Source organism: Glycine soja, chromosome 2, assembly GCF_004193775.1.
Source record: "Glycine soja cultivar W05 chromosome 2, ASM419377v2, whole genome shotgun sequence".
Taxonomy (NCBI): domain Eukaryota; kingdom Viridiplantae; phylum Streptophyta; class Magnoliopsida; order Fabales; family Fabaceae; genus Glycine; species Glycine soja.
Genome location: NC_041003.1, coordinates 39,820,062 through 39,847,480, shown reverse-complemented (window position 1 = coordinate 39,847,480; position 27,419 = coordinate 39,820,062). Strand labels below are relative to the sequence as shown.

At 33.7% G+C, this 27,419-nt stretch overlaps 1 protein-coding gene across 1 annotated transcript; it reads right to left on the bottom strand.

The window, feature by feature from the left end:
• Positions 1–10,380: 10,380 nt before the first annotated feature.
• Positions 10,381–11,425, bottom strand: LOC114393871 (NDR1/HIN1-like protein 3). Its single transcript, XM_028355347.1, has one exon. The coding sequence runs from the start codon at positions 11,306–11,308 to the stop codon at positions 10,574–10,576; it is 735 nt and encodes a 244-aa protein (XP_028211148.1). The 5' UTR covers positions 11,309–11,425; the 3' UTR covers positions 10,381–10,573.
• Positions 11,426–27,419: the final 15,994 nt, after the last annotated feature.

Sequence of the window (27,419 nt, the reverse complement as noted above, 5' to 3'; positions counted from 1 at the left end):
TTGCAATTTAGGAACAACTACTTTGAGCTGCTGCTAAAGGATATTTACCTTTATTACAATTATTATTTTCAGATTGGTTTTTACTTTGCTGGTGTTGGTTGTAATTTATTGTGTCATTAATTTAGATGCAATGAAGGATACACAAAACACTCTACAACCTTAACATTGTACCTTTTAACAGAATGACTCAAACTCAAGTCACAATACTTTATTTGATTACATTTACAAGCTTAAATTCCCAAAACACAGAGCCAAATTACTAACATACCAATTCAACAATTCCACAATTCAACAAACTTAGGCATATTCGACAATTGTTCATTGAGGAATATATTATTTTATAAATATTCTTTCATTACATATGAATTCATCAGCACCACTTTCTTCCTAACTAATTACAAAATGACAACATCTTATTGACTTGCAAACCACCAACACCAAATTACAGACCTCAGATACATAATACACACACTAACAAGCAAAGACAGACCCAACACACAACCAAAAGAATCCCTAAAAAATTTTCCTTCCTCTTCATGTCCCTGATCCTGCTTTGCAAATCTTTTTCCCCCAACTCCAATTCATCAACTTTCTTCATCAATGCCACCACGATTTTCTTCTGACGACTGTTGGCAACTAGATCATGCCACTCAAAATAATTACACCCTTTCCTACCTGTAACCTACATGCTGAAAATATCCAAAAAGAATCAACAAATAACCTATAACAAACCCCCTACGAAATTATTTTTCCTTACCTTGTATAGACCACATCCATAGAAACGCCTCCCTGGATTATCCTCGATCCACGATGTCACCAGTGGAGCCTCTACGTTACAGAGGCACAATACGCAACTTCGGGCCTCGGAGGTGTACGATGAAGAACTCCTCTCCATGGCGCCGTTTACGGAGGATAGCAAAACCTTGAATGTTAACCACTACGCAGCGATGCAGTGACGTCGATGACCCAACCACGCCTACGACGCACCCACGAAGAAGAAAACGAACCTCCACACCAACAACGGCGCTGAACCACAACCCATACGAACACGATGAAGCACAAATCAAATTTATGGTTAGGGATTGCATATAACTCATGTTTTAGGGTTCTTATTTAGGGTTAGGTTAAATCCTCATCGTCACCAAATTTTTACCACATCACAGTAGGGTAAAAAAAACCAAGCCTTTCCATCCAACCAATCAGACGTTGACACGTGGCAGTCAACGTCTGAGGCTAACTGAGGCTAACGGTCAACGTTCAATTGGGACGTCCCGAACCAACATTGCGCCGATTTACAAAAATGGGGGACCAAATTTCTGAATAAAATTATAGGGGGACCACATCTGAAACTGGGGCAAAATAGGGGGACCAAAACTGTAATTTTGCCATTCCAAAAAAACATTTTCCCACTAAATCATGATTCTATTGTACATCGGAATCACAATTCCGTTAACCAATCAATTCCTCCCCCCCCCCCCCCCCCTCACTCCCTTATACACAATGGAATTATGTTTCCGTTGTATATAACAAAATCACAATTCCGTTGTAAGGTTGTTTTTTTTTTCTTATTATTATAATTGGAATAGTATCTATACTAAAAAAAAAAATTGATAATATTTTTTTAACACAACAAAATCATGTTTTCATTGTGAATAATTTTTTTAACACAACGGAATCGTGATTTTGTTGTGTTATAAAAAAATTATTCACAACGGAATCTTGATTACGTTGTGGTGTTCTTCTTTTTAATAAAAGAAAAAGAAAAAATACATTTGTGTGAAGCTTAAATGTGTTTGTTTTTATTGAACACTGTAACACTGTATTTTTTGCCCATTTATTGAGACTGTTTTTTCCTTAAATGTATTGACTAAACACCACATCTTCCAATACGTATTTACTAAACAATCATTTTTCCTGATACGCATACAATCATATTAAATATAGATGCAATCAAGTCGTTTATGTTTTTGGTGTCATCTGAATCACTGATATGATATGAGTCACAAGAGAACAATAGATCATCTAATATAAATAGCAGTAGATGTTTGATTCAACTCAATACCCTTAAATACTATTGTGTATTGCAATGGTTACATGATTCCATCATCTAAAGGGATATTGTTTGAATGTCCTAGTGGTCCTCAAGTTGTCACAACAATTGACCATGTGTTGTTTGATGCCTTAAGGAAAACAATTATTGACATCATTCGAGATTGCGGAATTTTACTTGATTTTTTTTACCATTAACCAATTTATGTTGGTGATGGTTGTGTTGAATACGAGTGTATGAACTTAAACGTGAGGATGACATGGGAAAAATATTTTTCATCTTTTTGGAATTTAGTTGCAAAGGTCCGATTAAGTTGAATGCAAATTTTGGCTGATCTCCAGATGAAATACTTTTCTCAAGGGTCCCCAATGCCTATTGGGTCTTAAGCTCCCTCATGTCAACAAAGACTTGATTGAAGGATAAAAGTCGTTGGAAGGGGAAAGTTCAGTTGGTTGTGTAGCTCTAGCCATTTTTGGGTGGTTTCCCTTTTTAAAAATATTGTTATAGATGGTTAAGATAAGATTAGACATAAAATGCAACTTTGCCTTTACCAAAAGAAGTAAAACACTAGCTAATTAACCTAGACAATGGTGCTAATTACATAGATGATAGAGTGATCCAAATCAGTCATGCTTAGAGAAAATTTACACAGTATGAATTTATTCTATCTAATCTTGCATGGTATAATTTTACAAGTGTAGAAATCATGTTCTAAAGGAATTTTAATCTGTACTAAACTTATCACATAAAATAACATGCATATAATTGATTTTTTTTAAAATTAACTACTTGAATTGAATTCGCATAGTAATTAATTTTCAACGTCAATTATATTTCTACAAATCACACAATACATAACTTTCTATAATCTGAGTTGTAGTTTTAAGGGTGTTACAACATACATGAATAAATTGGATGGTCTTAACTCTTCTTATGTCTCATCATATATTTGTTTATTCTAATGAGAAGACATTTTTTTATACATGAGAGTGAGATACATTAAGTTTGATCGATGTTATATGAATTTTTTTAAAAAGTCACATGAATTAAAGCTTAAGCAAATTTATATGTGTATGTGTGCGCGCGCTAGCGTGACCTACACCATAAAATTTGGACAAAAAAATCAATAACCTTATTTGTTTTAATAATTTTATTTTAAAGATATTATAGTAATTTACTACTCAATTTAAAACACCAATGTTAAATTTTTAATTTCTCATTCCTATCACATTGGCATTAAATTTTCAATATTTTTTTCTCATTTCTTCTTTTATGTTTGGATGTTTTATTATAAAATTAAGTTAGGAATAAAATTCAATACAAAATTTTGGATTCAACGCAAAAATTACTCAAAGTTGCTTCAACCCATAATCAATTTTGGACCTAAAATCAACTCTAAATTCTTCTCCAACGTGAAATCAAATATGAAAATGTATTCAAAATCAATTCTATACTCAACATCAAACCAAACACGTACTTAATTGATTATATTTTGTATTTAATGATTAAATTTGGTCAGATTGGACGCACACACAAAGGGTATAACAATATTTTTATAACTTTTTAAAATTTGCTCCTCCTATTTCATCCAAATCAAACAATTTTATAATATTATTTTCACTTTATCTCACATTTTTCTCTCAAACCAAACAATGTATCCAACATTTAACTATATTTCTATTCTATTTATTTTTTCTTTAGTTATTTCTTTTTTATTTTCATCCACTCTATGGGTCCATTTGATTTGCTAAAATTTATTATACTAAATAACACAAATATAATTATTCCTTATTTGATTTTAAAAAAATGATCATGAGACAACACAAGTGAACTAAGGATGAACAACACAACTGATTTTTTTGGTTCCTAAGGAAATCATGAGATAACTTTTCATCCCATCTCTTTTCTCTCTCCCACTCTCTCAGCAAAGAACGATCGAAGTGGTGCTTCAAGTGAATTGTTTTGGTTATTTTTTTACTACTCACAATTCATCTTCCCATTCTTGATGATCGATATCCTTGATTTTTTTTAGTAGATTAAGGAGAAGAACACAAAGAAAAAACAACATCAGCTTGGACAAGTGACTCCTGCATCATTGACAAGGAGATTCAATCTATCCGGTGGCTTTGCAAAGATTTACTAGGACACCTATCTTTTCCATGTGGTTTGCATAATGGTCCCATTTCTACATTATATTGAGATAATGAATAATTAATATTTAAAGAGGATATTATCATTGTTATATTATTTTGTTTATATGTTGTAAGCTGTCAACCAAAAAAGATACAAAATAAAAAGTTGTCATGTAATTTACACTTTAATCATGTTGCTCTCCTTATTTTGTATTTCAATCAATGTGCATCAAATGAATCTTATTTTTCTTCTCACAGCCAAACAAAACTTAAAATACATTATTATTAAACTCAAGTTAAATAAGCAAATCTATATAAATTGATGTAAAAGGATAGTCTATTGAAAAGTCTAAAATAGACATCCTATATTGTTGACACCTATCCTCCCTTATTTGACAAAATGGGAATTTTGAAAATTTGTACTCCAGTCACACTTCCTCTATTATTCTCATCCTGGCGCGATTAGGGTTTGCTTCAAGCATTTGGTTGAGAATCTTGAAAGTTCTGATCCTCAGGTTGTGACCAGTGTGATCGGGGTTTTCTGTGAGTTGGTTGTTAAGGATCCCTGGACGTATCTTCCCTTGGCGCCCGAGTTCTATAGGATTTTGGTTCACACGTTCTATGCATCTTCGACACCACCTGTCACGAGGTCATCACGCTCCACTGCCTCGGCCTCGACGATGCCACCAGAACCAAGATTGTTGAGTCTCTACCGCTCGCCAACCACATCACGCTGAACTTCACCAGTGCATGCCCAAATAAGCAAAACCAATTTTTTCTCCAAAGTCTGAATCTTTTTTCCCTCTACTTTCCTTTGAACATTACATTCCTGAAAAATGGTTTTCTGAGGAAAGAAGTGAAGGAAGGACATAATTGGGGTTTGAAAAATGTGACGAAGAGCGACGGCCCAGTGCGTAGGAGGGTTACAGATGCGTTGTGTGTTGGGTTACAAGTGTGAGGTGAAGTCCCACATTGGGTAGGAGTGGAAAGGTTGAGCACCACATAAGTGAGGAGAAGACCCATAAACCTGAGCCTTAAGGTTTTGGGTTAGAGTGTGGTGTCAGGTTCACTTATGTGGTGGCTCGTAGTCCACAGCTGTACCCCTCGAATCTCCCCAACAATTGGTATCAGAGCCGATGGTTCGACTTGGTGATCGGCTCAGACAAGTAAGATGGCAGCGCAACGTGCCTCGGAGATGGAGCAACGGTGCAAGTACCGCAGGTGGCCAAAATGACTATACTTGTGGATGATAGAGACTTCCGCTCGAGGGGGAGACTCACACTTGAGGGGGAGATGTGTTGGGTTACAAGTGTGAGGTGAAATCTCACATCAGCTTCCTTATGTGGTGGCTCGTGGTCCACAGGTGTACCCCTCGAATCTCCCCACATTGTGGTGGGCATTGTGTTGTGTAGTGATTCTAAGCAAAGGGAACAAAATTGAGTCCAAACCCGCTTTGTCCAAGGTATTGCTTTTTTCTCAATTGGTTTGGTTTTGATAGATTTGTCCTCTTGGGGTGCCGGAAAATGTGTGGGATAATTAAAAAAAATAATTATTAAATTTTGAATTTTTAGCTTAAGATTTTGAGGGGTTCAACTTTTGTTAAGTTAATTTGATTTTGGGAAAGGGGAGGGCTCTGTGAATGATACCTACTACTGCTGCCTTCTCATTTTCTCAATTCATTTTTTGCTTTTCAGGGTTGGAAGAAGAGTTGAGTGAGCGTATTATTATTATTATTACTACAATTTATCTTATTTTAATGTTATAACAATGTCATTGTCAGGTAGTATTCTGATACTTTTCTATTGATTTTCCAGGATGCAGGTCCCATGGCCCATCTAGTGCGACCACACTCTTACAAAAATATATTTGTTCCCCATTCTCAATAAATGTGCTTCTAAGTTTGTATTTATATACATTTTTCTCCTTGACAGATGGACAACTTCTACACAGGCTAACTTTATTTTTATAGCTTTAATTGAATCGATATCATATTTGAAAACTTTATTGTATTATCTATTATGTAATAATTTATAGTGTTCTACTGATTTATGTCATTTTGTCAACCTTCTCTGGAGTTTTGTTCCATTCTTTCTCTTGAGCTCTTCAATTGTTTATAATGATTTTTTTTTGCAGGCCTATGAAAAGGTTTGACAGTTACCCCTATAATTTTCAATTCCTTCATGTCTATTTGTCTCTCTGGCAGTTTGTTCTTATGATCCTATCTACCAGGGGGCTGAAGTTGTGAGAATGTACAAAACCTTGCTAGAAAATCTAGGGTTCCGAAAAGTACGGATGTTTATCCAATGCGCCTATAACTACCCTATTAATTGCAATGTGATACTGCTTAATTTAGGATTCAAATCTTACAAATTCCTTGGATTTCAGGGCATGGATCTTTATTTTAAGAGACATGATGGCCAAGTTGTGACATGTGAAGATTTTTTTGTTGCCATGCGAGATGCCAATGATGCAGATTTTGCAAATTTCTACTCATTTTGTATTAACTGATCAACTACTATGCAGATATTCTTAAACTGGGACCACTATTGTCAAAGTAAATACTTCTTATAATCTAGAAGCACATACTTTTTCTTTAAAATTTAGGTATACAAGCATCAACTTTCATTTCTCCTTTTTGAAATTTTTTCCGTTGTCTTTAATATGTTTGATGGGGCATTTTTTTTGCAGTCAAGAAATACCGTCAACTCCAGGGCATTCCAGTCCCAAGGACATTCATCTTTCAATTGTTTATGATTCTATGAGACTCTGCAATCTGTTTCAAGTAATGATCAATCAGTCTGGACTACAGTCCTTAGAGTGACCAAGGTTGTTTACAACTTCTCTTTGATATGCATTTCTATCTCATATTTTTATTTGATCTCTTTAAGTTAATTATACCTGTCAGGCAGGTTCTTGACATATATTCTGTAGCAGGTGGATAATGTATGACTGTAATTTCCACCCTTCTTCCTATTCCTCTTCTTCATGGGAAATGAAGTAGCATTTGACTGTGAATTCATTGATTCGTTGATCATTTAAATCATGTACTTCTTTAAGGTTGGGAAAGTTATAATCATATGCATCATTCCTAATTCCCACTACTTATGTTTTGTGAGTCCATCATTGTATGTAGTTAAATTATGAACATATTATTATTATAATAACAGATATACTACAATGAAAGTATGGTTTGTTTCATATTACTAAGTATGAGCATCCTTGTCAAACAATTGAGTTGAAGAAAAAAGGTGTAATTTTAAAACCATGTTAGAAGATCCCTTCTCTCTGTTATCAAAATAAAAGTATCATTTGTCTCATATTACAAAGTATCAGCATCCATGTCAAATAATTGATTTGAAGAAAAAGCGTGTCTGAAATTTGAAAACATGTAAATATTTCATCCATCTACCTAATATTGCATAACATAAATTTGTTGAAATAAAGTAAGATGCAGAGCTTGGTTTGGCCTTTTCATATCCATAATTAACTGATAATTTTATTTGTATCTGCTGCAGAAAGAGGAAGAGTTTGTATTAACTGATATATTTGAAAGGCATGTTCCTTCTTTTTTAAAAGGACTGTTCATCTGGAATCTGATCTCACTAATAGCTACTTGTTTTTCTTACTAGCCAATGATTATGATGAATTCAACTGGTTTGTCTTCTTCAAAGTTACAATTTATTCTTTTTGATTTGATAGTTTAATGTGAATTTATTCACTGGCTTATTTAAATGATTCAATTGGGAGGCTGGACAAGTTTTGGCACGGAAATTGATGATTAAATTAGTGGATGATTTGCAACATAACAAACCATTGGTTTTAAATTCCAATTTTGTTGAAGGGTTCAAACATATTTTATGTGACTCAAGTCTAGACAAAGTATGCTTTAGTTTTTCCTCAAGATTATTCATTTTGTTGATGATGAGTTTTATCATATGATTTCATTTATTGTACTTTATGCTTTTTTTATCATCTAGGAATTTGAGGAAAAGGTAATAACTTTGCCTGACAAGGGAGAAATAATGAACATGATGGGGGTTGCAGATCCTAATGTTGTTCATGTTGTTCGGACTTTCATGAGGAAGTAGCTTGAATTATTTTTTTGATGTTGGGCATCTCAATGTATCTTGTGTTATAAACTTTATGTCATATGTTGATGGATTTAATTGATGATGCCATTTGATAACAATTTCCCTACTATTATCTATGTCGAGCATGCTTCCTTTTGATACCTACTCTAGCCTTGCTTAATCTTTTCTGTTTTTCTAATGGCTATTAAATTTCTCATGTTTGTCTTACCTATATGTGCACATTTGTTCAGTTTAATTTTAGAAGTTCTTTCTACCTACGAAATTTATACTTCCCCTTCCTTTCCAGGTGGTGAACAAATGGTTTGCTTTTCAAACAATGTCACCTGGTAATGTTGAGAATGTGCAGAAACTATTAAGCAACCCAGCATTTGATCTACGCAATTTAGTGCTATGTTAAATTGGCTCAGTTGCTTAGTTGTAACTTAATTTGATTAGGTTTGTGATGGTTGTCCTTGCATTTTTTTTTTTGAAAATTTGTTTAGGCCTAAATGAACCTGATTGTATCCTGTTACCAGAACTACAGGATTGGTGTAACATGTGACAAGGATGAACTTGTTTGTTTGTAAGGATGAAGATGTTTATTTTATTTTTAGTAGAGCTAATGATTGTGTTAGAACAAAGGATGAAAGTTTGAAAAAAAAAGAAAGGAAAAAAAAGAAAAAAAAAGCTTCAAGTCCCACATCGCTCAGGATAAACACTTGAATAGTGTTTCACTCCCTATATATAGAGAGCTCATTTCTTCATTTTTCCTTGTCCCAGTTGAGAAGCATTTCCTCAACTTTTCTTTCTCCCTCCCATATTTCAGCCGATGCATTTCCGGCAAACTTCTCCCTCTTTCTTTCTGTTGCTCTAAAATTTTGGTTAGCTTTAAGAGTGACTTTTTAAGTCATATTTTTCGGTTGACTATAAGAGTGACTTTTTTAGTCATATTTTTCGGTTGACTATAAGAGTGACTTTTCAAGTCATATTTTTGGTTGGCTGTTAGAGTGACTTTTCAAGTCATATTTTCGGGTGGCTTTAGAGTGACTTTTCAAGTCATACAAGAGGGTGTAATTCTAGAAAAGGTTCCCTCTAGAGTGATCTGAGAAGTCATACAAGAGGGTGTAATTCTAGAAAAGATTTCCTCAATGCAGTCGGTATCTTATACAGTGATCTGAGCTGTAATTTTTTTGATTTACCATAAACTATTGTTACAACAAATTGTTATCTAGGAACAATGATGTTATGATTTAGTTGTAGTATGTTATAATTGCAACAATATTTTTTATATTAATATTACCACCAATAAATAAATTGAATTTACCTAGTCACCTACTGTTTCATTAGGTAGTTCTATGTAATATAGACAAACAAGTTATACATCTTTTATTCCAAATTTGAATTTCCAAATGTGAATTTAGTCGTATTCATTTGTTGTGAATTATAATATAAACTACTTTCATATGTTATTTGCTTTCAGGTACACTAACCTTCTTATCTTTTCTCTCTCTTCTTTTTATTCATCTCTAAACTTTTTTTTTAATCCAAACAAGACATAAAGTTCAATTTATACATATATATTTTATAATTTCATTTAATTTAAGATCAAATTTAATATAGTATTTTAACTCAATAGTTTATTTTCATGTATAAAAATACATCTATGTTAACGTAGTAAAAAATCAAATAAAAATAAAAAATAAATTTTATTACATTAAACTTTTATCATAAAAATATTGTTACTGTAATTTTGTAAATAAAGATTCTACTATTTAATATCTATCTAATAGAATTGATATCATGTGTGAAAAAAAATTTAAATTAAATTTGATCAACATATTTAAATTAAAATATAATATTTTTTATCATATATATATATAACTTTATATATTAAAAATTTATTAAATAATGTATAATTATGTACTAAAGAAACAATAAATTATAACTATATTTAAATTACTTTTAAATTATTGTAAACTGAGGTCTATTAATTTGTCTCATATTCTAATCTAAACATTCAAAAAAATATTTTATTTTTTAATCTAAACACAATTTCAATGCTAAAATAAAAAATATAACAGAGCACATTACAAAAATAAAATTTCAACAATACGAATAGACATCAAAATGTATCAAAAGTGAATATAAGGCTATATAAAAAAAAAATATTTTTGTAATATCGATCCACTAGGAGAATGGCTACGTTTCAGTCAGGGAACCAATGTCATCAAGAAAATATACACTACCTAAAATAAAGCCAGAACAAAACAAGAAATTTCGCAAGAAATACTAAGGGAAAAAAAAACCGGTGGAATTTTAATCTAATGGATCCACCATTTTTTCCCGTAATCCCAACCGCACTCTGTGGGTTGAAACGCAGCATCGGGGGAGATAGTTGTTGTTGCGTTACGCGATTTCAGCGGCACGTGCAACGCACACCGAATCTTGGGCTTCACGCTCGCACTCTTGAACAGCAAGAACTTGAACCGAACCACCATAAAGAGCTTCAAATCGATGGTGTAAACACCCGAACCCTTCTCCTTGTCAAACACCTCGACCTGGTTCCCGGCGAGTGGCGTCACGCGCTGGCCCTTGAAAAGGGGATTCACGAAGGTGGTGTTCTTGTGGTGCTGGAAGAACGGCCCTAATGTCTGGTTCCCGAACAAAACATCCTGGTACAGCGCGTGCGCTTCGATGTGGTCGTAGTAGACGCCGACCCTGCGGTTCGGGTTGCGGATCGAGACGTTGAGGGCGAGGTCGTAGTGGAGAGTGTTGTTGGTGGTGTAGTCGAAGCGCGTGAGGGACGCGTCGGTAACGTGGAATTTGAGCACGTTGGGGCGCACGATGAACCAGAAGAGAAAGCCGAGTATTGCTACGATGATGAGGATTGTGGTGAGGATCTTGCAGATGAGGCCCAGGATGCAGTCGAAGATGCAGCCGCAGAAGCAGCTCAGGCAGCCGCAGCAGCAGCCGTCGCGGCCGCCGCGGGAGGGGCGGTGGTAGGATTTCGGCGGCGGAACGGAGGGGCCGTAGTACGCGCCGTTTAGATGGGACATTGTGCGAACTGACTTGAAGTCTGAAACTTGGGAACGTTAGGGTATTAAAGGAGAGAGAAACTTTATTTTTTTTTAAGGGATGTTTCTTTGTACTTACTTGTTTGTTGAGTACAGTGTGGAACGTGGTGAGTTAATGTAGTGAGGGAGAGCGTGTAGCGTGAATGCGTGAATGCGTGATGGTGATGTTGACCACGAAGTTCAAACAGAAAAGAAACCACCTTAGGTAATGGCTTAAGTATCAAATTCGTCCCCTAAATTATTTTAAATAATTTAATTTTTTCTCAAAATTTTAAGAAGGTTTAATTTATTCTTTAAATTTTAAAAGTGAATTAAGTTGGTCAGCAAATCAGCAAATTATTTTAAAGACTTCAATTTGATCTTCAAAGTTCTTAAAAAATTAGGACCAAATTGATTTATTTTAAGAATTTAAAGATCAAATTGAATTTTTAAAAAATTTGAGAATCAAATTATTTTATTTTTAAGAACCAGATTATTAAATTAAATTTTAAAAAAATTTAAAGATCAAATTGAATTATTTAAAATAATTTGAATTATTTTAAAAAATATATTTACAAAGACTAAATAAGTAATTTTTTTTTTCAAAAAACACATTGATTAAATTTGTTAAAATTATAAATTTATTTAAAGATCAATAGTTATTCTTAGTCAATGCCGCACGGTCATACGATTAAAAATTACTATTATTATGATTTTATTGTTATTATAAAAATTAATAAATTTATCTAAATAATTATTCTGTAATTGAATAAGATAAAATTATAAAATTATTTTACACTATTAATATAAATGAATTACTTTTAAAAAAATTAATAAGAAAATAAATTTAGAATATTGCATGACTTATAGTAAATTTTAATTAGTCAATAATTATTTTCATTTCTTTCATCCACTTTAAAAATATATCCTACCACTCCTTTCTTCAATTGCTTTTTCTTTTTTAATTTTCATTTTAAAAATACAGATAAAGGCACAAGTGCCTCTCTTTTAATTAGTAATAATAAATAATGGGTTTAAACACGCGTGATGGTAAGATTTCTCAAAATTCAATAACCGCAAGGATTTTATTTAAAAAATAACGCGTATACTAATTTGCTTTGACAAGAAAGGTTTTAAATAGTGATGACCGTTGGTTTTAGTGGAAAGGAAGGTTTGTCGTGAATATTGAAAGGTAAATTAATTAGTTGGTTGCTTTCTGGATTGAACAGAAAGTCAGTTTTTTGTGACGAGTCTAATATGAAAGTCTTGACTTTAAAGATAAATTTCTTATAATTTATTTTTAAAAATAAATTTGTTCTTTTGATATTGAATTTTTATTGTTGACTCTTTAAAAATTAAAATTGACTCTATCACAGTCATGTTGGGTAAAAAAATGTACGTTTGAGGCAAGTCAAATTGCTTTTGCAGTAATTATAATCAATTGGACATAAATAATTTGTTGAAGTTAAAATTAAAGTATTTGGATAATATTTAAATTTAATTTTTGATAAAAATAATTTTTAATTAGATTTTATTTATCTTTTTGGTTCAATTTCGAATTAGTCAGATTTTACTTACCTTTTTAGTTAAATATCAAATTAGTCATGATTTTTTTTTTCTGATAAATTGAAGGGTAAAAAAATATTTGCTTTAACAATAACATGTTTATTATGTTTCTATACAATGTTAATAATTTCTATTTTATAATTAATAAATTTCTATGAATTACAAAAATATTTTTAAATCTACCAAAATTATTTATAAAAATTAAAATATTCAAAAGTATAAAATATGTAGAATTAATTCATGTAAATTCTCAAATTGTGGATTCAATGATGTTTTTTTGAAATTATAATAAAATATGTATTCATTTAAATAGACATATCTATTGTTTAAGATACTATTAGAAAATATAAATTTAACATCGCTAGATTAACATCAGTTTTCCATAAAATCGATATTAACAAAAATGCGGTGACATAATTATAAATAATGTGAGTTCCTTAACATTGATTTTTTTTTAAAAAACAATGTTAACTCACTTATCTTAACATCGGTTTTTAAAAAACTGATGTTAACATCAGAGCATGAAAGTGCACTGATACAGTTATCTAGTCAGCAAGTTTTTCATCGGGTTGAGCACTTGAATATTATATTTGGAAAAATCCAAAAGAAGGAAAAAAGTAAGACTTGTATATGGAAGAAAATGTTGATTTTGTTTGATCTTCCATACTGGTCTGATCTAGATTTTAGGCATTGTATTGATGTTAAGCATGTAGAGAAAAATATTTGTGATAGTGTCATTGGGACACTCCTTAACATTCAAGGGAAGACAAAATATGATTTGAATACTCATCAAGATCTATATAAGATGGGTATACGAGACCAATTACATCCAAGGTTTGATGGTAAGAAAATATACTTGTCTCCAGCTTGTCATACTTTGTCCAAAAAGGAGAAGATAAGTTTTTATCAGTGTTTGTGTCGTGTCAAATTTCCACAGGGATACTCTTCAAATATTAAGAGTCATGTGCAGTTGAAAGATCTAAAGTTAGTAGGCTTAAAGTCTCACAATTTTCACGTCTTGATGCAACAATTGTTAGTCGTGGCCATACAAGACATTTTGCCTAACAAAGTTAGGCATGCCATAACTCGACTGTGTTTTTTCTTCAATGTCATATGTAGCAAAGTCATTGATCCTGTCAAGTTAGATGACCTGGGAAATGAGGCTGTCATTATATTGTGTCAATTGGAGATGTATTTTCCTCCTATATTCTTCGACATCATGGTTGACTTAGTTGTTCATCTGGTGAGGGAAATCCAATGTTGTGGTCCTGTTTATTTATGGTGGATGTACTCGATTGAGCAATGCATGAAGATCTTAAAAGGGTACACAAAGAATCTACACTGTTCTGAAGCATTTATTATTGAAAGGTACATTTCATAAGAAGCTATTGAGTTTTGTTTAGAGTACATTGAAAGGAAAAACCTATTGGACTACCTGAGTCTCGGCATGATGAAAGAGTGGGAGGTAAGGGTTTAAGAGGATTGCATGTTATCACTCCAAGTGTAGAAGATTTACAACAAGCTCATTTGTATGTACTGAATAACAGTAATGGAGATTTGTAATACATAGTATGTCACGAAGGTGTAGTGAAGGTAAGTAATCCAAAAATGTCAAAGAACAAGGTGTTGAAAGAGCATAACAAGACTTTCCTAAATTAGTTTAAAGATACAATCTTTTATGACGATAATGCTTCTAAAATGTTAAGAAAGCTAGCGGATGAGCCTAAAATAAATGTTATAACTTAGTAAGGATACGATATAAACAAGAATTTGTTCTATACGAAAGCATAAGACGACAATAGTACAATGCAAAATAGTGGGGTTAGTCTAAGGGCTGAATCTTAACCCTTTGCGAATGTACATGATGACAATCTCCGTCTAGCTTTCATCCCTTACATTGGTGTCACTGAATAAATATGGGAGCTTAATTATGTCAAATTCATTGTATGTGTTTTCAAGTGTAAGTGGGTTGACAACAATATCGGTGTGCGGACCAATGATTTAGGATTTACGTTGGTAAATCTGAAGAAAATCACTTACCTAAATGACCCTTGCATCATGGCAGAACAAGTTCAACAAGTATTTTATGTTCAAGACCCTTGTGATGAAAGGTGGTTAGTGGTTCTACACGGGAAAACAATTGGTGTTAATGTTGAAGATGATGAGTCAATCATTGATACTTATGTCAGTCCTTTGTCCACACAAATCTCACCTAACATCATCGGAGAAGAAGAAGTTCAAGATGTGCATGCAAATTGTAATGATCATGATGAAGGAGAATTAATTAACATTGTATAATGGAATTTATTTTATATTAACTTGTTTTTTGTCCATTAAGTTACATAACATAATATAATTTTTAGACATTGCTTAATTAATGTTGTTTTTTTCTTAACAGGCACATGGCTACACCACCCAACTCCCCCCTCCCTCCTCCTCCTCTTCCTCCTCCTCCTCCTCTTGATCCAGCAACACATTCCCTTTCTACCTTGAAGCAGACAAGAAAAACGACATGATTGAGATCATTGGCGACTAGACCAATTGGGGCAAAGAGATCACTGGTCCATGTGGATCCTGCAACTGGGAAAGCCGATGGTCCCCACAAAAAGAAGTTAAGGACATATTTAGGGATTGTTGATCGCAATAAGGTGGATGTCACATACGAGAATTGGAAACAAGTTCCTGCAGCTCAAAAGGATTTGATTTGTTAGGCTGAATTTGATATCCCTGAAGCATCCAATTTGAGGACGAAGAAGAAAATACTTCAAACCGTGGGTGAGCGGTGGAGATAGTTTAAGAATGATTTGACATCCAAATTGACACTTTACATTATTGTTTATTAGCTAACTTATTGTTTTAAATTCATACATAATTTACTTTATTTTAACAACAATAGGCATATGACTGAGACAAATATACGAGCGGTGAATGCCAATGTGTATGGATTCCTCGAGCCACAATCCATACAAAAATCTAGGCAATTACAATTTGAATCAGAAAGTTATATTAAGTTATATTAAGAACTGGATGCAGAATTCAAAGATGGATGTGTACCTAGGATCCTACTTGAATGGGTAAGTTAAACTGAACAAATGAATTTAAATAATATATGCACTATAATAACTTATTGTTCTCCACTGCAGTGCACATTGACAAATGGTCATCATATGTCCTAAGGACAATGTAGTCATCTGATTTTGTTCCTTGCGCAATAGGCCAAACAACTACCAAAAAGGAATTATTAACTTTGAATATCTAAATTTCATAATGCATTTAGTGTAATAAGAAAAAAGGAAGCACTGAGTGCGGGTACTACGTATTGGATGTCAAGTATAATCTTAGGAAGTTTCAAGAATAATTGGAAAACGGTAATTGTTTACTTCAAATGTAATTCAATTTGTTATAATTGTTATTATATAAGTTTATTAACTTATGTTTTATTATATCATGCAATATTTTAGTGATGCAAGACCATTGGAAGCAGAGAGAATGAATGCGCTTCGTATCTAGTGGGCAACATATTATTTGAAAGTTAAAAATGAAACAATTAGTGTTTAAGTAATTTTAGAATTGTAGTTTAGTTAATTTACATTTTTTACAATTCATTTTATGTATGGACTTTAAATAAAAACATATTGAAAATTATCTAGATTGATTCTGATTTTCAATTTGCAGGTTAATTTAGGGTACTTAAAAACAAACAACATATTAAAAAAAACTTCAATAAACAACATCAATTTTTAGATAAAACCGATGTTGTTGAACAAAAACATCAGTTTTCATTAAAAACCGATGTTGGTTACCGAACACAACATCGATTTTTATTTTAAAAAAGTGAAATATGTACAAAACAACATCGATTTTTATCAAAAATCGATGTTGGGGAGTACAAATCAATATCGATTTTTGCTAAAAACTGATGTTGTCAGTATAACTTAACATCGATTTTTATAAAAAAATGATGTTGTAAGTATAACTTAACATTCATTTTGATAAAAACCGATGTTGTTTTGTACAGATTTCACTTTTTTTTGCTATTTCTTTATATATAACATCGGTTTTTAACAAATCGATGTTGTGAAGTTTATGTTAACATCGATTTTGTAAAATTGATGTTAACGTTATTACTTTCAATGTTGGTACTTTCAACATCGGTTAATAATAAATATTGAAAGTCCTTAATAACCGATGTTAAAATCCTATTTTCTAGTAGCGAGAGAAAGTTTAAGAAATAGACATATCCGCTCTAAAGGAAAATAATTTATGAAATAAAGTAATCGCACAAAAAAATTAAAGCATAGTTTAATCCATTTTTATATTATGAATTTAAATCTTTATTTTTAATTTATATATATATATATACAGAAAATTTTTTGGGTTGGTTTAAGTTTGAGCCATAATGTGGTGGCTGCATAACCTTCAAGATTTGAATTGTGGAATGGGTATTTAGATTTGGATCTTTTGGGTCTATTTAAAGGAGTCCTCGTCCCCTTTGTGAGACACCCTTTCAGATAGTCTCAAAATCAGGTTTTAGAGAGAGAAGCTCTGCCTAGGGAAAAACTCTTTGTAAGCTTTTCTTTCGGTTTCAATAAATTTCAAGTTCTATTTTTCATATCTCCCTTCTCCCCTTACCGATCCTGTGTGGCTCTGCCGCCGCTTCGGTTTCTTTGTTTTCAAAAACCTGGGTTTGTAAGCCGTTTCGGTGTGCCCTTGATATCTGTTTTACAGTTTATATTTCGCTTTCATTTATCATACTGCATTTCTTACTTCCTATCTGTCTGTTTGATCTTATTCCGCTGATCTCTGGTATCAGAGCCTGATGGGGAAGTAGGAATACTGTCCGTAAGGACATATGTTAACAAATTTTATGGATCTGGAACTAAAGTCTTGTATAGTACACGTAATATTTTACTTTGATTTGTACAGTGAGTGTTTGAATAGTACTTCCTGGAAGTACAGCAGTCTAATATTTTAGTTGAACAGTACTGTAGCAGTAAGACTCATGTTGGATAAAGGGCAGTAAGGCTAAGGTGTACTGTTTAACCAAAATATCAAGACATAATACACTGGTGGCTATAGGATTGCCGTTCAAACTGTTTTTTAAAAAAAAAAAAGAGTTTTTCTTAAAAATAATTCAGATCCAGAAAAATTTTGTGACATATTTACTTACGGAGATATTTCTATGGAACCAAATGAGGGCAAAGATATTAGAGAATATTATAACCATGTCTAGACTATTACGATCTTTTTCCCGTATCTCTTTTCGCTCAAACTCCTCCTCATCATCTTCTTCAAAAAACTCCAATTTATTAAATGATCAAGACAACCAGACCCAAGAGGTCGCCCCAAAACACAATCTCTTCGATGAGGAAGTCCGATTTGAAGATATCAATCAAAACATGGATGACTGGAACATTCCAGAAATCCCTCAGGATCAACTACACGTTCCTGAAACAATAAAAGACAAACACAACTTTGATTACATAATCAAAACGGTAGAAAACAATATTCCTCTAGGACAAGATGTAGGGGAAGAATTTCATTTACTTTCAAAAAATTCAATTTATGAACATAGCCGTAAGTATAAATATCTACACATTGGTTGTGTACAAGTAGCCATCAAGCCCTTAATTGATATGGGCATAGATGCAGCAGTTTTAATGTGTCTAAGAGACATTAGGCATAATCAATTTGAAGACTCCCTAATTGGAACAGTCGAAACCAACCTAGGACAAGGTTCAATATATTTTAACTGTTATCCAAACAAAACAGTGAGTATGTTAGACAGAAACATTCTTGACTCTCTGTTCTTAAACATCCACTTTCATGGCCTTGACATGAAAGAAGGATCAATCCCAGCAGCCTTAATATACAGGATCCAGTACAAGGTCATGAATACTTGTGCATCTAGAGTCCTGTTAAAACCTCAAAAAGGAGAAACAACTTTGTTTATCACTGATATGACAAAGGCTAACGTTTCTCTTCCGAGAAAAATAAAATGGGATGAAGTAACTCTTCCCGAAAGATGGGTTATGGATAAGGCAACACTGTCTATTCCCCGACCCGCTCCAACCATAGAGCATATTAAGCAAGATAACTCCGGAAAGGTAGAGATAACCTTCAATAGGAGAAATTCTTTTTCATCAAGGATAGAAGCCTCTAGGTCTGAATATGAGTCAGCCAGAAGGTCTTTTTCGGTTAGAACCCGTTCAATTCCAGTAGGACTAACCAGATCTGAGTCACATAACCAGTTCCCTACTGTAAACCTCCAAGGATTAGACACTACCTCTAGCATACCTAGAACAACTTATAACCAAGAACAAGAGGACGACCAAAAGTCGATCCAATCACCAACATACTCTTCTATGGAACCTTATGATGTTATCTGACAACTTTAGCATTGATAAGGAAACCCTTAGGAAAGATTTCTATTCTCCGGAGAATGAACCTCAAAGGAGATGGTTTTTCCAACATTACAAGGGTACAAACAGAAAACAAATCCAAGACAAGTTCTACGAATTTGTCAAAAGAGTCAAAATTAATGTCCTTTTCTTTGATTGGTTTCATGCTTATGCCATCAGAAAGGATATAGACTACCCTTGGAAACAAGACATCATAGGTAATCCAACAACAAATGTCATAACAAATTGGCAAGTGAAGGATGGTGAGTTAATCCAGTCGGAATTACCTCCCACAACACAATATCAACTACCAAATATCAAAGACAGTAACAACAAACCTGTCATGGCAATTCCATTCAAGACAAAAGATGTCAACGAGGAAGTAACCTCTAGAGACATTAAAAGCCTAATGGAACAGGCAAATTATATCAACAAATACTTACAAGCTTTAGGAGAAACCATTAAAACTAAGGTAGTTCCTAAACAAAAATCAATTGAGGAAGCTTCGCCGAGTGTCCCCATTGAAAAACCTTTATTCAAACCTTTCAAAGTTAGTGATAAGGCTAAACGAAAAATTAGGGAACTTAGAAAAACTAAATCCTTAATTGAAGGCGTAGGAGACAATCATAGCGAATTACTAAACAAGATTGGTAGTTTGCTTAAGGTCATTCCAGACACTCCCCAAGCCTCGGAAAATACTTCCAAAATGGTAACAAGAAGTACCTCCAAATTAATTAATGTTATTAATGAAGATAGTGACCAAAACTCAGATAACACAACTGAGATAGGATCAGTGTCAGAAAAGAATATAAATCCAATAAACTCCAAACACTGGAAAACATCCTCCAAATTATATTATCAACGTCCAACTGCCCCTAACCTTCTATTAGAAGAAAGAGGTGAAAACAATTTTAAAAGTTTTAGTGCAAATAACATCTATGAATGGAACATAGACGCACAAACGGAGTATAACATCATGAATACACTCCAACATATGACCATGGTAGCCACGGCTTACCAAACCTCCCATGAATGTTCGGAAGAAACCATTATAGATATCTTAGTGGCAGGATTTTCTGGGCAACTGAAAGGATGGTGGGATAATTATCTCACTAATGAGGAGAAATAAAAAATTTACAGCGCAGTTAAGACGGATCTCAATGGAAAAGTCATTACTAATGACGATGATAAAGAGATTCCTGACGCTGTTAACACATTAATTTTTACAATATCCCAACATTTCATTGGAGACCCGTCCTTGTGGAAAGATAGGTCTGCAGAATTATTATCAAATCTTAAGTGTAGAACCTTAGCGGATTTTAGGTGGTATAGAGATACTTTCCTAACTAGGGTTTACACAAGAGAAGATAGTCAACAACCTTTTTGGAAAGAAAAATTTCTAGCCGGTCTTCCCAGATCATTAGGAGACAAGGTTAGAGATAAAATCCGTAGCCAATCTGCCAATGGAGACATTACATATGAAAACTTAAGCTATGGTCAATTAATTTCCTATGTCCAAAAGGTAGCCTTAAAAATCTGCCAAGACGACAAAATTCAGAGGCAATTAGCCAAAGAAAAAGCTCAAACAAAGAGGGATTTAGGTTCCTTCTGTGAACAATTTGGCTTACCAGCCTGTCCAAAACAAAAGAAAAAACAGACCTCTAGGAAAGAAGCCCAGGATCATAAGCCAGCCAATAGAAGAAGATTTTCAAAACGAAGATACTCTCAAAAACCCTCAACCAGTAGAGAAATGAAAAATCCTAAACAAAAAATAAAATCAAAAATAACGTGCTACAATTGTGGAAAACAAGGCCACATTAGCAAATATTGTAGACTAAAAAAGAAGTTAAGAAACCTTAACCTAGAACCCGCAATTGAAGAGCAAATAAACAACTTGCTCATAGAAACCTCGGAGGAGGAAACAGAAACTTCATCCTCCGCGCTTTCCAATGAAAACCTAAACCTAATCCAACAAGATGACCAACTATCATCAACAGATGATGATGGGCAAATCAATACTCTAACGAGAGAACAAGATCTCTTGTATGATGCAATCAATTCCATACCTGACCCCCAGGAAAAGAAGGTTTTCCTGGAAAAACTCAAGAAAACATTAGAGGTAAAGCCTAGACAAAAGGATTTTATCACGAACAACAAATTTGATGTAAGTAACATACTCAAGAGATTAGAAAATTCTTCAACCAAACCAACGACAATCCAAGATCTCCAAACAGAGATAAACAATGTAAAAAGAGAGGTAAAAGAACTTCGTCAACAACAAGAAATTCATCAGATCATTCTTTCTCAGCTTAAGGAAAATAGTGATTCTGAAAGTGCCAACAACAGTGAAGAAAATCAACCAGAAAATTTAGAAGATGATATGTTTATGGGATTAATCAACAAGATTAAAATCCAAAAATTTTACATAAACATAAAAATAATTATTAAAGATTTCGTTTTAGAAACAATGGATCTATTTGACACAGGGGCTGATTCAAACTGCATTTTAGAAGGATTAATTCCTACAAAATTCTTTGAGAAAACCTCAGAAAAATTAAGTACGGCAAACAGCTCAAAATTAAAAATTAATTTTAAGCTATCAAATGCAATCATTGAAAACCAAGGTCTTAGGATTAACACAAACTTTCTTCTGGTAAAAAACCTTAAGAATGAAGTAATCTTAGGAACGCCCTTCATTAGAGCCCTGTTTCCCATCCAAATATCTAATGAAGGAATAACCACAAATTATTTAGGAAGAAAGATTATATTTAATTTTTCTACTAAACCAATTTCCAGAAATATAAATCTTATAGAAAATAAGATTAATCAAATTAACTTCTTAAAAGAAGAAGTATCTTTTAATAATATTCAGATACAACTAGGAAAACCCCAAGTAAAAGAAAAAATTCAATCTTTATTAAATCATATTGAATCAACCGTCTGTTCTGAATTGCCACATGCATTTTGGGACAGAAAGAAACATATTGTTGATCTCCCCTATGAGAAAGACTTTAGGGAAAAACAAATTCCCACAAAAGCCAGACCAATCCAAATGAATGAAGAACTTCTTCAATACTGTCAAAAGGAAATCAAAGATTTGCTTGATAAAGGCCTAATCCGGAAAAGCAAGAGCCCATGGTCTTGTGCGGCTTTTTATGTCAACAAACAATCTGAGATTGAGCGTGGAACACCCCGCTTAGTCATAAATTATAAACCACTAAATCAAGCATTACAATGGATTAGATATCCTATTCCAAACAAAAAGGATTTGCTTAACAGATTAAATTCTGCAAAGATATTTTCAAAATTTGATATGAAATCTGGATTTTGGCAAATCCAAATCCAAGAATCAGATAGGTACAAAACAGCGTTTACTGTACCTTTCGGGCAATATGAATGGAATGTAATGTCATTCGGACTGAAAAATGCCCCTTCAGAATTTCAAAAAATTATGAATGATATTTTTAATCCCTATTCAAAATTTGTCATTGTCTACATAGATGATGTTTTAATCTTTTCCCAAAACATTGACCAACATTTCAAACATCTCCAAACCTTCATCCATATCATCAAACAAAATGGTTTGGCAGTCTCCAAATCAAAAATCAATCTTTTCCAAACACGAATTCGATTCCTTGGTCACAATATTTATCAAGGTACAATCGTTCCAATCGAAAGGTCAATAGAGTTTGCTAGCAAATTCCCCAACCAAATCTTAGACAAAACCCAGTTACAAAGATTTCTAGGTTGTCTAAATTACGTAGGTGAATTTGTCCCCTACTTAAACAATATTGTCAAACCATTGCATGATAGGCTAAAGAAAAATCCGCCTCCTTGGTCTGACCTCCATACCCAAACAGTTAAAGAAATCAAAGTCAAAGTCCAATCCATAAAATGTTTGTATCTTCCCATTCCACAGGCATTCAAAATTGTCGAAACTGATGCATCAGACATCGGTTACAGTGGCATCCTCAAACAACAAGTACATGGTCAAGAACATGTCATCGCATATACTTCAAAACATTGGAATCCTGCACAATTAAAGTATTCAACTGTTAAAAAAGAAGTTTTAGCAATTGTTTTGTGCATTTCCAAATTTCAATCTGATTTATTAAATCAAAAATTTTTAGTAAGGGTTGACTGCAAATCAGCCAAAGACATTTTACAGAAAGATGTAAAAAACCTTGCCTCAAAACAAATTTTTGCAAGATGGCAAGCAATTTTAAGTGTCTTTGATTTTAATATAGAATATATCAAGGGCTCTTCCAACTCTCTACCTGACTACCTCACCCGTGAATTTTTACAGAAAATTCCCGATGCCTCCTAAGGTGTCTAGTTCCTCCGGCAGAGGAGGAAGATCCAGTACAAAAGGTAAAGAAGTTCTACTGGCTCTACCAGAGCCAATAACCAAAAAGGCAACTACAACATCTTCTGGGTCACCTACCCAGACTGGGTCATCAACCCAGAAAGGAAAACTTGAAGGGTCATTGACCCAGACAACTACCGTCAAATCTGAGTCATCAACTCAGGAGTCCCCAAAACCAACAACAACCAAACAGACCGTGGCTGATTATGCCTGGTCAATACAAACTCTCTTGGCCTTAGAAGATATAGGCCTCACCAAAATACCAAAATTAGCCAAAAAGACCTGGGCAGAAATGGCCTCAGAATCAGACGATGATTCTGAAACAGACCTACAAAAACAAATCCAAAAAGCCAAACAGACCAAAACTGTCTGTAACCAAAAACCAAGCCAATCGTTGACTCAACAAGAATCAACACCACAACCCGGTAACAGTTACATTTCAAAAAACAAATTTTTCAATGTTTTACAAATGGAACCATAATACTGGGACAAGAATCCTTTCAAAGCAACCGCCAAAGTATTCCCCCCGGGATTCCATTACAGGCCAATAGCCACAAACAAAACCCGCAAATTCTACGAATTCATTCTAATAGATACAAACTCAGTATCTATTAAACACTTCAAAGACCCCAAAGATCCAAATCTAAATACCCATTCCACAATCCAAATCTTGAAGGTTATGCAGCCACGACATTATGGCTCAAACTTAAATCAACCCAAAAAATTTTCTGCACCATTTGACCCTGCAGGATATAATTATTGGGATTACATTGACGCCTGGACCAATGTGTTCTGGCATCAAAATAGTAAATTCAAGCATTCATGGCTGATTTACTTCAAAAATAATACTGCGTATAATTTTCCAAACTGGTTCCTCCAATGGTGGAACTACTTCGGACCAATTCCACAAATATTTCCAGAAGAAGTCCAACAGGGATTCCAACAATTCAACAGGCTCTATAATAGCAAGGAATCACGTATTCCGGTAGATTTAAAGTACTTTTCCAGTTTTTCCTTGTCATGGATCTTTTCATGGCAATACAGATACGGAAAAACTGAAAACAACAAGCAATATCCACCGTTACAGAGACACGCCTTTGTAAAATGGTGGTCACAATTCGATACTTCAAAGGCTGCTCCAGATCAAGTCAAGAACTGGTTCCAGAGCAATCCTGAGTTCCTTAAACCTGCTGATCCGGAGACATCTTTGTTTCTAAATCAGAAGTCGCAATTGGCAGCATTCTTAGCAAGCTCAAAATCTAAAGAGAGTCTTGCTCAGAATCTCAAAGAAGTTCTCCAACTACTTCAACAGGAAGTGGAAGAAGAACCTTCCAAGAAGGAAGCTGAATCATCCGAGACTAATGATGACCAAGAAGATGATCCATTCTACCAGAATGAAGATGACTGTTTTGGTATATCATTAGACGACGATTAATTAGTTGTAGTAATCATGAATTATTATAACTAATTTGTCAGTTTCTTTTAAATAATGTAATTTGTAAAAGTTTTGTAACAGTTCCGGTAAACATTACCGATACTGTAAAAACAGTAAAAATTGGGTCTATTTAAAGGAGTCCTCGTCCCCTTTGTGAGGCACCCTTTCAGATAGTCTCAGAATCAGGTTTTAGAGAGAGAAGCTCTGCCTAGGGAAAAACTCTTTGTAAGCTTTTCTTTCGGTTTCAATAAATTTCAAGTTCTGTTTTTCATATCTCCCTTCTCCCCTTATCGATCCTATGCGGCTCTGCCGCCGCTTCGGTTTCTTTGTTTTCAAAAACCTGGGTTTGTAAGCCGTTTCGGTGTGCCCTTGATATCTGTTTTACAGTTTATATTTCGCTTTCATTTATCATACTGCATTTCTTACTTCCTATCTGTCCGTTTGATCTTATTCCGCTGATCTCTGGTATCAGAGCCTGATGGGGAAGTAGGAATACTGTCCGTAAGGACATATGTTAACAAATTTTATGGATCTGGAACTAAAGTCTTGTATAGTACACGTAATATTTTACTTCGATTTGTACAGTGAGTGTTTGAACAGTACTTCCTGGAAGTACAGCAGTCTAATATTTTAGTTGAACAGTATTGTAGCAGTAAGACTCGTGTTGGATAAAGGGCAATAAGGCTAAGGTGTACTGTTTAACCAAAATATCAAGACATAATACACTGGTGGCTATAGGATTGCCGTTCAAACTGTTTTTCAAAAAAAAAAAAAGAGTTTTTCTTAAAAATAATTCAGATCCAGAAAAATTTTGTGACATATTTACTTACGGAGATATTTCTATGGAACCAAATGAGGGCAAAGATATTAGAGAATATTATAACCATGTCTAGACTATTACGATCTTTTTCCCGTATCTTTTTTCGCTCAAACTCCTCCTCATCATCTTCTTCAAAAAACTCCAATTTATTAAATGATCAAGACAACCAGACCCAAGAGGTCGCCCCAAAACACAATCTCTTCGATGAGGAAGTCCGATTCGAGATATCAATCAAAACATGGATGACTGGAACATTCCAGAAATCCCTCAGGATCAACTATACGTTCCTGAAACAATAAAAGACAAACACAACTTTGATTACATAATCAAAACAGTAGAAAACAATATTCCTCTAGGACAAGATGTAGGGGAAGAATTTCATTTACTTTCAAAAAATTCAATTTATGAACATAGCCGTAAGTATAAATATCTACACATCGGTTGTGTACAAGTAGCCATCAAGCCCTTAATTGATATGGGCATAGATGCAGCAGTTTTAATGTGTCTAAGAGACATTAGGCATAATCAATTTGAAGACTCCCTAATTGGAACAGTCGAAACCAGCCTAGGACAAGGTCCAATATATTTTAACTGTTATCCAAACAAAACAGTGATTCTGTTAGACAGAAACATTCTTGACTCTCTGTTCTTAAACATCCACTTTCATGATGTTAGAGAGAAGTTGTTGAAACAAGTAGTGCAGAAAACTGATGATGGTTTGCAAGAGTTTAGGGATGAGTGGAAGAGAATTTGTTGTTCAATAATGTCTGATGGGTGGAAAGATAAAAAAGGTGTTCATTTTGTAACTTTTTGGTGAACAGTCCAAAAGGAATAGTATTTCTGTATTCCTTAGACACTTATGACATCTCAAAAACAATTGACAAAGTTTTTAAGATGTTAGATGATGTTGTCAAATTTGTTGGAGAAGAGAATGTAGTTCAAGTGATTACTGATAATGCTGCGAATTTCAAAGCAGCAGGAGAATTGTTGATGCATACTCGGCTGTATTTGTATTGGACTCCATGTGTTGCCCATTGCATTGATCTGATACTTGAGGACTTGGAGAAACATTTGAAGGTTTATGAAGTTACTATAAAGAAGGGAAGAAAGATAACAACTTATATATATGGTAGAACAATGTTTATTAGCATGCTCAAGAAGTACATAAATGGTAGGGACTTGGTTAGACCAGGTATGACTAGATTTGCAACTGCTTACTTGACTTTAGCTTGTCTCCATGAAATGAAAGCATCTTTGATGAGGTTGTTCAGTTCTGAGGAGTGGAAAAAAAGTAAGTTTGGAACTTCACAAGAGGGGAAAAAAGTAGAAGATTCAGTTTTGGATAATAGATTTTGGAAGAATGTATTCATATGCCTCAAAGTTGCTGCCCCTCTTATGGTAGTCCTTCGATTGGTGGATTCTGATCAACAACCCGCCATGAGTTTCATATATGTTGAGATGGATCGTGTAAAGGAAAGGATTAAAAGTAACTTCAACAATGTGAAGAAAAAGTAAATTTTTTAAAT